The following is a 15,246-nucleotide window of genomic DNA, read 5'->3' as shown; positions in this document are numbered from 1 at the left end:
TGATTTTTTACTACTACTACTACTACTACTGCTCCTACTACTGTTAATACTACTATTAATACGATTATGACTACAACAATTACACTACTAGTAATACTACTACGACTACTACTGCTACTATTATTGATACTAAACCACTAGTACTGCTACTACTACCACTATTAATACTACTGCTGCTGCTACTACTTTAACTGTTAATAGTACCACTGCTACTGTTACTACGTCTCCTGCTACTACCACCACTATTACTATTACTAAAGTTACTGCTGCTATTACTATAAGTACTACAACATTTACTACCACCGCTGCTACTACTATTACTACTACTACCTGGTTTTGCAGGGTTTCTTCCTGTTAAAAGTTAGTTTCTCCTTCCACTGTGTAGAATTTTTGGTTTTTCTCTGTAAAAGTGCCTTGAGTGTTGTGTTTGGCGCAGTACAGACGACATTGAATTGAATATTATCCTTCTTGTCAGCAGCGGCCTTGTGTGAAACGATAATGTGTATCTGTTTGTGTGTGTGTGTGTGTGTGTGGTTTACGTGTTGCAGTTGCGCTCTGCGCTGCATTTCACTGTGATTACCTGCGAGGAGAGATAAGAGTGTGATCTGAGCCTGCTGTCACTGTGCAGTCCAACAGAGGGCAAAGTGCAGGCTGCACTTTATCACGTTTTCTTCCTCCTCCGCCTCCTCCTCCTCCTCCCTCCTTCCTCCTGTCAAGTCTCCACCTCGTTTCCCTCCAGCCGTCTCACACACAGGCTTCCACTCATCTGGCTTCATTCACGCTGCAAAGAGTTTGACTTCTTGTTCAGGGGCAACAGAGGCCGGGGTAAGTTTTTATTTTGTTCTTTCTTTTTCCTCACACATTCACCATGTTTCTGTAAAGTGTGAGCGTCTGTACGTGTCTGCTGGAGAGTTATAACCTGTCATAAACCATCACTGAGCAGGGACATGTGATGGGGTCATAAATCTGAGGGGAGGGGAGAGAGTCTCCCTCTAGAGATGAACACATTAACCCCCTGACACAATGAGTGAGACATCCAGCCTGTGAGAGTGAATCTCCAGTGAAGGGGATCTTAAACTCCACTGTGATCAGACTCCCATTGAGCCTTACCAGCATTAGAACCCGGCCGGGGAGATTTCAATCGCTTTGTTCAGTGTGTGTCGGAGGAACTGTTGATTTCACTTCTGTAAATCTCCTTGGAAGCTTGTTTAAAACTGTTTTCTGTCAATTCGTCACAATTATATGGTCAGTGACGAAAAAAAAAGAATCCTTTTGTAGTGATAGACCTTCGACAAACTAACGAAATTGTCTGAGAAGGTCATGTTTTCTTCTGTTTGTTTGTTTGTTTGTTTGTTCGTTCATTCATTTATTTATTTATTTATTTATTTATTTATTTATTTATTTATTCATTTATTTATTTATTTATTTATTTATTTATTTATGTATTTATTTATTTATTGATTGATTGATTGATTGATTGATTGATTGATTTAAATAAATAAATAAATAAATAAATAAATAAATAAATAAATAAATAAATAAATAAATAAATAAATAAATAAATAAATAAATAAATAAATAAATCTATCTATCTATCATTTATTAAAGTATTTATTTATTTTTTATGTATTTATTTGTTCATTCATTCATTTTCAATTTGTATTTATTTATTGGCTTGTGTGTATGTATTTTACCAACTTTTCGCAAAAACTGCTCACATGAATTGCATGAAATTTTCAGGGATGATCTGTCATCATCCAAGCACCAATCCATTAGATTTTGGGACGTTAACGGCAAACCGTTTCCGAATAAATCCCTAAAAACTGTGAAAAAATGTCCCATACAAAGCGAATGAGAGAGGCACCTCATGGAGGAGATCAAAGGTGATCAGCATCTGTTGCCATGGAGATGCTCCCAGCTCCCTTTCACACAGTGAAGTAGCTACATGCTAGTTAGCATCGATATGAGCTAACAGCTATCATACTAGAAATGTTCGCTCGGTTCTGCAAACAAATGTGGTGTTGGCGAATGTCTGTGCTCTACCGAGTGTAGCTCTAGTTTATTTTACTCATTTTGGTTAATTTTATGGTCATTTTATCATCGTTATGTTTTCCTTGGTCATAAAAGCGTCATTTTGTGGTAATTTTGTTTCTGTTTATGGTCATTTAGTGGTTACCTTGTGCTCATCTTAAGTAATTTGGTTTCCCTTCTTGAACACTTTGTTGTCGGTTTGTGTTTTTATTGTCACTCTGAGGTCGTTTTGTATCACTTTGTAGTCATTTTCTGATATTTGTAGTTATTTTTTGTTCCTTTATGATACATTTGTGTCACTTTATCATTATTTTGTGTAAATCTTGTGACACTTTGTCGTTGCTTTTGAGTTGATTTGAATCTGTGGACCTTTATTGTCTCTTTGACTCTGAGTACTTTTCTGTTTCTTGTTTTTTAATGGTGTGTATGTTCATGTTTATGATTTATGCCGCTTTCTTGTTGTTCAAATCACTAAATATCTTTCTTTTTGTGGTATCCCTCTGGTCTTTCAATGTATCTGCTTCTTTTCAACTGTTTTGGACTTCTGTTCAATCTTTACATCTGTTTATTTATATTTATTCCTTGTCATTGCAAAACATGTCCTGAATTCTTTTTTTTAAAGAAACTTTATCAGAGACAATGGACACTTGTTTCACTTCTGGTATGTTGCACTTGAACACTTTCAATTTCAAACAATGTGTTAGTCTTTTTACAAAAAAAGTGCCTCTTATAAGAGGTGGGACATATTTTTTCACTGGAAACTTGTAAGGAAAAGTAGAAACAAACAAACAACGGTGGTCAGTGCGTTCCGAAATGTTGTTTCTTTAAATAAAATGGAAATAGAGACTATAATTAGATGTGGCCAGAGTTCTAGCTCAAGGACTTTGCTGAGCAGTTCTGCCTATAGTAGCAAGTTGTGTGTGTGTGTGTGTGTGTGTGTGTGTGTGTGTGTGTGTGTGTGTGTGTGTGTGTGTGTGTGTGTGTGTGTGTGTGTGTGTGTGTGTGTGTGTGTGTGTGTGTGTGTGTGTGTGTGTGTGTGTGTGTGTGTGTGTGTGTGTGGTTAGGTCGCACACTTCCGTTTGTTTTGGTTTCTCAGGCGGAGTGCGGACGAATTTAGATCGGGGGAGTCTCAAAAACGTTTGGAAAAAAAACACCCCAGAAATGTGTAATTGGACAAAAGTCATTAATTTAAAACTGTGTTCTCCCGGCCCTGTCAAACGTTTCAGCTCCAAAACGTCGGTACACACAGGAAGTGTGTAAAACCAAGTATTCCACACATGTTGAGTATGGAAACAGGTCAGGACCACAGCCGTGAAGGGTTTAAAAAAATATTAAATCTTTAATCGTTCTGCCTTATTTGCATCGCTTGAGATATTTGTTCATTTCCTGTTTCTTGAGGTAGTTTTGTGTAAACGTGTATTTCAATGGGCACTTGTTTTTATTTAATTCCACTTGTATCTTTGTGTTTTAATCCTGTTTCACTTTGCAACTGATTGAATTTCTCTTGGTACACAGTCTCACTTTATGTCATTTAATGGTCAGTTTATCTCTGTCTTCTTGTTATTTGAGTGATTTTGAAGTACTTTTCTGCATTTGTGCAGTTATTTTGTCTTTTTGTGTCTCTCTTTGTAGTTTGTTATGTCATTTAGTAGTGATTTTTTATCTTCTGTGTATTTTTCTTGCAAGTTTATGTTTTCTTGTAGTCATTCTTTTGCCTTTTTCATAGTGATATTTGATCTTTGTATATTCATTCTTTTTTTTGTCACTTTTTGCCAAAAGACTTTTGTGGTCATTTTATATCTATGTCACTTTCTTTTTAACACAAACCTGGTAAAGAGCTACTATGAGCACCCCAAACCTATAGGCGGCAGTGTAACGAGAATAATAAATCCTCTGCTCTTCTACATAATAGAGTGTTTGAGATTGTAAATACAAACAAGCCAAAGGCGTTTGCACAAACGCAAAAAACAAGCACAGCTTTAACAAAGTCCTTCGTCATCATTTCTGCGTGTAAACCAAAGGCCCAAACGCATTGAAATATTACTTTATCCCTCTTCAAAGAGCGAGGATTGAAAAATCAGTTTTTAAAGTTTTTACACTTAATGAATACGCCTTAAAATTCTATTGCACTTTATTATAATTTGCCTTAAAATCTGCATTTTGCCTTAAATTTTGCATATGTAAAAGAAAGCTGCACTACCTCACTTAAACTGGCCAGGTCCAAATTGTAAAAGAGAACTTGATCTTAATAGGTTTTATTTTCCTGGTTAAATAAAGGTTAAATGAATAAAAAAGAAAATAAATGAAAACAGTTTTTGCTTCGTGTGAACTGGACCTTAGTGTCAAATCTTTGATATTCAGTTCAGGGGGGTGGGGGGGGGGGGACACACACATCAAATACAATATGTACAAATTTAAACACTTAGTTACAGAATGACTCATCTCATTTCATGTTTTATGAGTTGATGTGAAAATTACTTGCTGACAGTCACAAGTAAAGTAACTCTTGCATTACTTTCTCTCAAGAGGAAGAATGAGTTCATAGTCAGCCGAGTCAGACACTATCTAGGGTTTGATTTCTGATTGGCTGGTTGGAGCAACACACTTTTTAAAACCTGAAACAAGCCAGGGAGAGAGAGGACAGACTGTCTTCACTTCTGGGGCGTCAGTCCAGGTATGGGGACGATTAGTACTGCTGGAGAACCTTTAGAAAAAGAAGTTTGCGATACATGACCTCTTTAAATCAAGTCATCGCTGAGTCAATGCTTCTGTTTTTGTTGTTGATGAGTAATGAAGATTGTGATGTTTATGCCCCATCATCATTAATCTGGCCACACGGTCAGCAGGGAGGGTTTCCAGTGACTCAGCTTCCAGTTGGCCTTAACTGACTTTACGTTTCCCAACAGGCATCACTCCCCCACCCCCCCCTCTGAACTCGCAGGGCGCCCACGTGGCCCAGAGCAGTCATGGAGGAACAGCGACGCATCGATCTGACCTACATCACCGAACGCATCATCGCCACATTCTGCCCCCCGGGGTGTCCGGAGGAGGCGTACCTGCAGAGTCTGCAGCACATCGTCCCCATGCTGCAGTCCAAACATGGACACAACTACATGGTGAGAAACGACTAAACGAAAACACAACGAAACAAAACACAGAAATGAAAATGATTTCAACTCATCTGTTCTCACACGGACTATCTTTTCCCAGCTCATCAACCTGTCACAGAAACATGCTGCTCTCACCGCAATGAAACACAAGGTATTCCTACACTCCTCAGCAGTGACGGTGACGACACGTCATGCAGCTCCTCCACTGGGGTATAGGATGATTAATTGTTGAGGTGGAGAAGGGGTAGGAGTAAATAAGCTTAGGCGTCGTCCTGCTGCTCTTTGGATTTGGTTAGGTATTATTTATTTAACTACTTATTTTTGGCTTTGCTTTGCTCTGTTATGTTTATTTATTTTTTGTGTTTTTATTTTATTTTGTTGTCGTTTTGAATTATCTCACTTGTGCCCGAATGTCCAAAATAAAATTTTCAATAAATTTCGATCAAATGGTTCACCACGTTTTATTGATAACAAAGAAAAAACAAAAAGCTTTCCTTTGCATGTCCATGGACAGTGAAAACATCAGTATGCTGTTTACGAATCTCTTCAACCTTCAAAATCAATGTGTCTACCATATTCTTGAAAACATATTTAAAAAAATGACACGTTAAATTGTCCCTTCAAGTCAAATAAATCTATGATTTATTTTAGCTTTCAGCATAACTGTGCCTCCATCTACCAGGTGCTTTGTGAACTTTAAATAACCTTTTATGTGTATCTTATTCCCATTTCTGCGGTACTTCCGGTTTTCACAGCTCTTCAAAATAAAACATCTACCGTTACAGCTCCTATGTGAAACAGCTTTGAGTTGAACAAAAATCACTTTACAAGTTTGATAGATTATTATTATTATTATTATTATTATTATTATTATTATTATTATTATTATTATTATTATTATTATTATTATTATTATTATTATTATTATTATCATTATTATTAATATTCTTCTTCTTCTTCTTCTTCTTCTTCTTCTTATTATTATCATTATTATTAATATTCTTCTTCTTCTTATTATTATTATATTTATTATTATTATTATTATTAGTAGTAGTAGTAGTAGTAGTATTATAATATGACTTTTGGAAAACAAGTAACACCAGTAGGAAACATAACAGTCTATTTATTTATTATTTATTTATGAACTTGTAGGGAAAAAACCCCACCAAAAGATGATCATCCCGATGAGTAATCCAGATTTCACGCGACACAAACTTAAATTTTACTTTTCAATTTTACAATATGTGCCTTACATGTTGTAAAATTGGTTGTAAAAGGGGATGTGAGGACGTATACCTTTTTTAATCCTACCTCTTTACATCTTTATAGTTGCAAGTCACAGAAAATATGTTTTTTTCTTAATTTTCGTCAATGTTGTTGTTCTATCCTCCACCCGAGTAACAAAAACAGTGACGATTTATACAGACAGATTCTCGCCCCTCCACCAATCAACAGTACAACACCATCGCCCACAAGCCCTTTCTCTCATGGTGGAAACCTGTACCTCACCAGAATCAGCTCTTCTCATATATTTTTTAAGATGTATTAAGTTTGATAATTGTTTAATGTCCGTACATAAATTGTTCCATAATTTTATTCCGCGGATGTTGAGCTGGTGTACTGTAGACACTTTAATCATGTTTATTATGTAGCATCGTTGGTGTGTGAGCCTGAAACTCTTTAGCACGTAGCATGTAGCAGAGTAAAATCCTCCCGATCCACTGAGCAGTTAAACTAATGAGCGACACCGGGCTAAACTCTGCTGGAGATTAAAGTGCAGTATTGAACCGTGATACCTGATACTGGTATGGGTGCCTCCCTAAGTTTTGCGTGTACTGAATGTGTCTGTGTGTTCCTGTCAGATTCTGGACACAGGTTGGGTGGATCTGTTGGCGCCCAGCCTGGATCAGATCATCAGCGTGTGCACGATGATGGAGAACTGGCTTCAGAGCCACCAGAGGCACGTCCTGGTGTTACACTGCAGGGTAAACACACCGGCGCTGACATGCTGCTGAACCCTCCTCACACCTTTGAGACTTTTTGACGGGAGAATCTTAAACACTAACAGAAGCTGTTGATATGCGAAGACTCACTCACGTCAGAGGTTGTTCATATTTTACCTTAAAAGCATGGCTAGGGAGAAAGCGCTAGTTTCCAAAGCAAATGGGTAAAATCTAATTATGTTTGTTGTTATTTATGACTGCAAATTCATTTTCATTTTAATGAATATACTCTGACTCTCTCGCCATCATCAACAGGGAGGTAAAGGCCTGCTGGGAGTTCTGATGGCGTCCTACATCCACTTCAGCAACACGTCAGCCAGGTAACATTGATGCACACGGACACGCAATTATCATTTAATATGCTCACTGCTAACCTTAACATTATCCAACATCTTCTTCCAAATAACTGGTGTTAGCAGTTAGCATTTGATATACTATTAAGTAGTTAGCATATCAAATGCTAACTGCTAGCTTTGACATTACAGCATCTTCTTCCAAGTAAATGCTGTTAGCAGTTGGCATGCAGAAGCGTGTGAAAGATTGCAAATGTTAATAGATCAAAGAGCATCTTCCTCCAACAAGCTGATGTTAGCAGTTACATTTGATATGCTAGATAGCAGTTAGCACATGCAATGTTAACTGCTAACTTTTGGGATTATAGAGCGTCTTCCTCCAACAAACTGATGTTCGTAGTTCATTAGTACTATTCTAGTTATCAGTCAGCATTTAACATGTTAGTTAGCAGTTAGCATATTAAATGCTGACTTTGAGATAATAGAGCATCTTCCTCCATCTTATTGATGTTAGCGGTTCGTCATCGGTTGTGGCGCTGCCTGTGAATTAAGTTACTGTTAGAGTTTTGAAGGAAAAGAGTGAAGAAAGTTTTGCGGTTACACTCATTTTCGTTGTCCTATAAACGGGGACTAAAGGAACAAGATAATTAACCCCATCAGCTCCATGGTCACCAACCCACTGCTCCTATTATGAGTTGTTCAGATTAGATTCATGATGAACGTGAAGTCAGGGAAACTATTTCTGCAAGGGGAAGTGAAGAAGTGTTTTTTTCTTCCTTCACAGGCAGATTTCATGCTGAACAAGCTTTTAGTTTCAACTGCAGGTCTACATTGGTGACAGACAGTCCCTGTTTGATAACCACACAGACATATCTCCTCACCTTTGACCAGGAGAACCGTTCTCCCCCTGCTTCATGTCTTCATGCACAGCAGAGGCTGTAAATATATCACACAGACTTGAGTGGTATTGATCTTCTTATCTTGGAGCTTTGAAGCCAGACATAGAATATGTACATTTGCTGACTTTACATTTTTTTGGGAGTGACGACAACGCTGTTTTCTTTAGTAGTACTCTGCATTTTCAGTAAAACGTCGCTCCGACAAGGCGAGCAGTGAATGGATGCTTGAGACTTTGTATTCAAGAAATTCAACCACAACGTGCAACAGGGAGGGGTGCCATCAGTCCCTACACCCGTCTCACCCTTGGTGTTTTATCTCCAGTACGCATAGCGCAGTGCGTAGCGTCTACCTACACACTGCGCTATGCGTACTGTAGACCGAGCTCGCGTTTAATGAGTGTATCAGTCATACTTTAATCATCATTGGTGTGTGAGCCCCCAAACCCTTGAGCATGGAGCATTACTATTATTATTATTATTATTATTATTATTATTATTAATAATAATAATAATAATAATAATAGAAAATGTGTTATTGCTTGTTCACATTTGGTTCACAACTGACTCCCACAAAACTATATTTTGCTTTTTGCACAGATTTCTTTTTTTAATGTCTGGGCATAAGTCAAAGTAGGGCCTGTAGTTCAAAGAGTGCTGAGAAAACAATTGGCTGATCTACTGTTAGTCTTCACAGGAAAAGGGCAGCTCGGCTGATTTAAGAGACTTTGAACTAGATTGTTATTTGATTTTGGGGCAGGGATCTCGTCGTATTTATTTACTCGTAAATTCCATGCACATGGTGACGCTGAGTTTGCGAAGCTGCTGATTTAATGAAAATGTGTTTTCAAGGTAAATATGTTGTAAATATAACAACAACGGTACGACACTATGTTTTATATGTGAGCTGGATCGGGCACATCTCATAGTGAGACATAGTGAAAGGTCACTTAAAAGGAAGATCAGTAAAAATACAGAAATGAGGAAGTCAAAGTGCTAGTTCGCATGTGTGTGTGTGTGAGTGTGTGTGTGTGTGTGTGTGTGTGTGTGTGTGTGTGTGTGTGTCCACACCCAATCACGGCCCTGCAGCTGAGTCACTGTTGAGAAATAGCTGATTGCTGAGCTATCGGTCAGTGAGAGTGAAACTAACCTGATTTAAGTGTTTGCCACACATCAAGTTCACATAAAGTTCACACAAATATATATATAATTTTATTGTATATTGTATTTATTTATATTGGGCCTATTTTATATTACTTTTCTATTGTATTTTACATATTCTTATGTTTCATTCTTTACTGTTTATGTTTTTGGCATCAACTGGGCCTCTGGAATAGAATTTCACCGCAGGACATGTAAAAACATATGAAAATATATTCCGTGTACGAGTACGAGTAGGAGTATTCTGTGCAGTATCAAACCCGATACCCAATACTGTTGTCAGTGCAATACTTAGGAAACACATGTATTGTTTAAAGTTGCAATTAAGACCAACTGAACTGGTCTGTGTTGACAGCTTTGAAAGCACGAGATATAAATTGATCAACAAATCTTTGTGTGTTTCCAACACATTAATGTACTTTTGTACTGTTGTATTAAACCCAATTCACATAAAACTATACCTCAGCTGAAATGGAAAAAAAAATACAAACAAAAAAACACAAACATTTTGAATTATCATTACCTTAGCCAATGAAAGTTTGTGGTAAAGGTTATGTTTATTTATTTCTTTATTTTTTGCAAAATTGCATAAAATTAGGTTTGTTAATCTCTGATCTTGTTCAGAATATTATTGACCCAGGCAGCTCAGTTGAACAATATAGCCTCTTGATGTCTTCTCCAGGACTGACACGTCTCCCAGTACTAATAAAGTCTTTGAGGCGGACCCTGCTACCTTTTACGTAAAAGACTGATAAGAACTGATAAAAGTTTTTGTAAATAGAAATGTCTCCATGTTGCCTCTGTTACCTGCTGAATCTGTGCCTCTCTCTCAGTGCAGACGTTTCTCTGGACCATTTTGCCATGAGAAGGTTCTACAATGATAAGCTCTCCGCTCTGATGACCCCCTCACAGAAACGGTGAGTCATCGTTAAAGTTACGCCAACAGACACCAGAGGGAAACATTTAAAACCACGTGTTCGGTTGCCCGTTCAGGTACGTGTGGATGCTGGGCAGCATGCTAAAAGGTGGACTGAGGATGTGTCCGTCTCCGTCGTTCCTCCTCTGCATTGTTCTTCATGGCTTGCCTAAGATTCGACCGGACGGAGGTAAGCAGCGGCCTCGGCCGCAGGTCAGATTACATTTATTAATAGAGGTCTTAGATCTGCAATGAATACGGCAAACGCTATCATAGACACAACTCAACAAATATGCAGCTGAGTTTATCTCTAGTGGGCCGCAGTACCATTAAAATGGAAACATAACAAAAAAGTGCTTCTTGTGTGCAAAACGATTTCTGAGGTTATGTCGGCCATATTTATTATGACACTGTGATCTACAGTGAAATTATTTAGAGCTCTTGTTACTTTTATTTCTTTTTTTGAAATTTATATTTCACGTTTTCCTTAAATATACCCTCTGGTGTGCCGACTTCAGCCTGTTTGTCGTTTCCCACTAAAGACTGCATAGTTGGCTTTACCTGGCAAACCACCTGAGAAGGTTGCAGCTCCTGAACGGAGCAAAGGCTGCTGTTAAACATCAATCAGACAAACCTTATTAACACGGCTGAGTTTTAGCTGTTTTTAGCAGTTTGACTTTTTTTTAAACCCGAAAATATATATCTAAACACTAGAAATTAAAAATGTTTTTTTTTTAATCTGGAAATGTCATTAATAAAAACATATAAACCTTTTTAAAAACATGAATAACATGCAAATGTGACAAAAAAATGGAACCGTTTTAAATAAAAAATATTTGGCATTGTAAAAAGGTATGAAAGAATATAACAAATAAAAAGATAACTCAACAAGGATGTCATGAGAAATGAGGAAAAAAGTGATGAGGACAGTTAGAAAAGTCATGAGAGAACTCATTTGAAATGTCATGAGAAAAAAATGATGAGGAAAGACATGAGAAAAGACAGAAAAGTTATCAGAAAGATAATGGGAAAAAGTCATGAGAATGGTCATGAGAAATGTGACAAAAGATACCAAAGTGATAAGAAAAGACGAGTAAAGTGGGAAGAAAACTCATAAGAAATGTGAGAAAAGCCACAAGAAGTCATGAGAAACATGACAAAGGTGATGATAAAGGTTAGTAAAATGATGAGAAACGTGATGGGAAACGTCTGGAGAAAAGTCATAAGAAATGTAATGAGAAAACTGAAAAATTATGAGAAACGTGATGAGAAAAGTTTGAAAATTGAAGAGAAAAGACAAAGAATGACAGAAAAGTAATGAGAAAGATGATAGAAAAATATTGAGAAAGGTCATGAGAAAGGTGGCAAAGGGGATGAGAAAATTGAGAGAAATGTCATGACCAAAGATTTTAAAAAAGTGATAAAGGGGTGATGAGAAGCGGTAAAAAGCAGAACATGAAATTGGTGAAAAACATGTGAATATAAAATAAAAAATCGTCCTAATCCCTGATAAATGAGTTTCTACTACGATGTGTTTTCTGTCTTCTCAGGTTGCTCTCTTTTCCTGAGGGTCTACCAAAGTCTCCAGGCTGTTTGCACATCAGCAGTCCAGTAAGAATCTCTTTATTTCTGCTCAAAACAACAAAATGAGCCATGAGGTTGACCAACAAAGGGCTAAAATCTGCAGTTTTTTTTGTTTTTTATCTCGTTCTCAGCCATGCCGATACGTCTCAGACGGACCGGCTCTACTTTGTGCTTCAGCCGGCTCAGCTGCTACACGGAGACATCATGGTGAGAGACACGCTTTTAATCCCTCAGACACGTTTACACAACAAAGCTTCAGAGTGAAAATGCTAAACGTTTGTTGTGCTTTGGGTGTCCACTTTGGTCTCCGTCTAGATGCTGCTAAAGCGCATGCACAGCACAGCTGTAGAAAAGAGTTCCTCTACAAACGTGCGCATATATGAACAATAAAAACTACGTTTTAACGGTGTTAGCAGTTTGCAATTGCCCAGAGTTGTGCTTCATATTCAATCGGTCATTTCCTGATAGGAATGAGAACAGACCAGCAAGTAGGTTTATAAAACTGCATAGGCTGGGTATTTTGCAAATTTTTGGAGTTCAACACATGAACATCAATTTATTGAGGGTTATAGAATAGAATCAAATAGAATTTATTAGGATTGTTTAAAGGGGTCATATTATGAGAAATCCACTTTCTAAACGTTTTCCAGCAGTAATATTCGTCCCCATACCTGGAACGACGCCCCAGAAGTGAAGACAGTCTGTCCTCTCTCTCCCTGGCTTGTTTCAGGTTTTAAAAAGTGTGTTGCTCCAACCAGCCAATCAGAAATCAAACCCTATATAGTGTCATCTAGGGTTTAGCCAATCCCAATCAAGGTAGGCCCTCCCTTTGACTCCTCCCACAATTAGGCAGCTCTGCTCTGGCACATGGCACCACCAGAGGAAGTACTTCCTCCTCTTCCCAAGATGGGCATGTGTGGGCGGAGCCAGTCCAGCTCACAGAGACACAGCAGATTCTGAATGCAGCTCCTATGATCCAATATTCAAATGGTGGAAAATCAAGGAGGAGCTGGATTTGGTGTAACAAACTTTGTGTCCTGCTTTCCTGATTTCAGGTGGTTTGTTATGATAAAAACAGCCGGTCCGCCTGCCGCCAGGTCGTCTTCCGTCTCCAGTTCCACACGGGCCTGGTGGTCGGACACTCCCTGACCTTCTACAAGGCGGACCTGGACTGTGCCAGCCAAGGTATTTCTACGAGCGGCTGCCTCGGTCTCGCCGCTCTGCCATGAATCTTAATGTGTAACTAATAAATCTGTCAGCTTGTGCTCTTTCTCTCGTTCGCTCTCTCCGTGTACTGAGACCTGAAGTAACCCTGGGAGCTCTGCAGGTGTGAAGGCCACGTGGTGGGAAAGGCTTACCGTTGTCTGATCTCTCTCTCTCTCTCTCTCCTTGTTCCAGATTCGCGGTTCCCAGAGGACGGAAAAGTGGAGCTGCTTCTCTCTGAAAGTCCCGAAAAGTTTGCAGGTAAAACAGAAACTTAAGTCTTTTGAACAAAGTGTGTAGCTGTGTGCGCAGAGCGAGTTGTGAAATGAATGCAGGTGGTGGCTTCGTTCTGGCTTTTTAAGTGGTCTTGGGCTGTGAACAAAAAAAAACCCCAAAAAATAAATCAACAATTTAATGCTCAAAAATTCTGTTTATTCCAAATAACTGCTGGAGCCTCCCTGTATGTCACAACACTGAAGAGCTCTGAGAATAATGGATGATATAATAATGATATATAGTTTAATTCAGCGTGTAGGCTATGTAGGTTTTCAAAACAAATCTTAAAATATTTTCCTAAAATAGAATTTAGAAGAGTATAATTTATTATAATAGAATTTATGTAGGAAAAAAATGTTTAAAGTTTTATAATAGTAGAATTTTTTTTTTAGGAAGCTGCTCTATAATCTGAATGTTAGAGGAGGAAGATGTTCTATAATCTTGATCTGAATAAAACTTTTTTTTGCAAACAGCAGTACTTTTAAAAAGTTACTTTTTGAAAATCAGCAACTATTATTTGGGGTTGTTTTTGTAACAATAGTACTTTTACACGGAGTAACTTGTACTTTTACTTGAATATCTTTTTTTTAAATCAGTACTTTTTATCCGTTATCAAGTACAATTGAAACAACTCACACTACATTGGTTGATAAGTAACTAATACTCTGAGTAGTCTTTGAGAAGAGTGCTTTGAATATTGTTCTTTTGCTACTTTTAAGTACTTTTACTTGTAATTGAATAAATTAAAGCAAATACTGCATTGGAAGGGCAACTAAAACTTAAAAGAGTAACTTGTACTTTTACATGAGTATTTTTTTTAACATCAATACTTTTTATACCAATTAAGTACAATGGAAACAACATAACACTCCACTGGTTAATAAGTAATTCAACTAATTAATACTCTGAGTAGTCCTTGAGAAGAGTGCCTTGAGTATTTTTATTCAACAGTCATACTCTTACTTGTAATTGAGTACATCCCCAGGTGGTGGCAGTGTTGGACATGACACCATTGCACCCCCCCCCCGCCCCCCCCCCCCCCCCCCCTACCAGCACACACACACACACACACACACACACACACACACACACACACACACACACACAGGAAGCAATATGATGGCTTATCACACACACACATCTGAGAGGAATTCAGATTGTAGATAACACACACACACACACACACACACACACACACACACACACACACACACACACACACACACACACACACACACACACACACACACACACACACACACACACACACACAGTGGCTCAGTCGGGGGTTTTGTGCTCGCAGGCAGGGAGCAGTGGCTCAACGGACCCGGTGTGACGCTGGACTACGACACTCTGGATCCTCGAGTGCGACGAGACTCGTATGAGGACACGTCTCGTCTCCAAGCAGGTGACACATGTTTTTTAAATTCCAGGACCTCTTCACAACTTCTCTCTTTCGTTTTCTCTTTTCCTCTCTTTCTTTCTCCTTTGGTTCCTGTGTTCGTCTCACTTATTCCTTAGTCATCAATTAACCTAAAGACAGTAAAAGACCGTCTGAGGGCAGAAGAAGAAACGTTTCAGCTCAGCCCAACATTCCTGTTAAGAGTCCGAGTGTTCTACCTGTTCTACCTGTGGAACCCACAAAGCGTCAAACAGAAACACAATGAAAACCGTCCGGGTTCCCCGAAAAGTGACTCGAAACCAGACTGAAGGCTCCGTTGCCACGGCAACAATTTCAAGCAAAAAAACCCCTTGAACTTCCGTCGCATTTTT

At 38.4% G+C, this 15,246-nt stretch overlaps 1 protein-coding gene across 1 annotated transcript in view; it reads left to right on the top strand.

The window, feature by feature from the left end:
* The first annotated feature begins 777 nt into the window (after window positions 1-777).
* Window positions 778-15,246, top strand: part of tns3.2 (tensin 3, tandem duplicate 2) — a 53,357-nt gene continuing 38,888 nt past the window's right edge. The window contains exons 1-12 of the mRNA XM_080473613.1: window positions 778-825; window positions 4,938-5,147; window positions 5,242-5,292; window positions 7,004-7,126; window positions 7,400-7,464; window positions 10,328-10,411; window positions 10,488-10,600; window positions 11,961-12,021; window positions 12,126-12,201; window positions 13,050-13,179; window positions 13,393-13,458; window positions 14,777-14,881. Coding sequence (XP_080329739.1) covers window positions 4,998-5,147; window positions 5,242-5,292; window positions 7,004-7,126; window positions 7,400-7,464; window positions 10,328-10,411; window positions 10,488-10,600; window positions 11,961-12,021; window positions 12,126-12,201; window positions 13,050-13,179; window positions 13,393-13,458; window positions 14,777-14,881 — 1,024 coding nt within the window. The 5' untranslated portion in view covers window positions 778-825; window positions 4,938-4,997. The remainder of the gene's footprint in view (window positions 826-4,937; window positions 5,148-5,241; window positions 5,293-7,003; window positions 7,127-7,399; window positions 7,465-10,327; window positions 10,412-10,487; window positions 10,601-11,960; window positions 12,022-12,125; window positions 12,202-13,049; window positions 13,180-13,392; window positions 13,459-14,776; window positions 14,882-15,246) is intronic.

This window comes from Lipophrys pholis (assembly GCF_963383615.2).
Source record: "Lipophrys pholis genome assembly, chromosome: 10".
NCBI classification, from domain to species: Eukaryota; Metazoa; Chordata; class Actinopteri; order Blenniiformes; family Blenniidae; genus Lipophrys; species Lipophrys pholis.
Note: the sequence above shows the minus strand (reverse complement) of the source record. Positions and strands in the feature narration are given on the sequence as shown.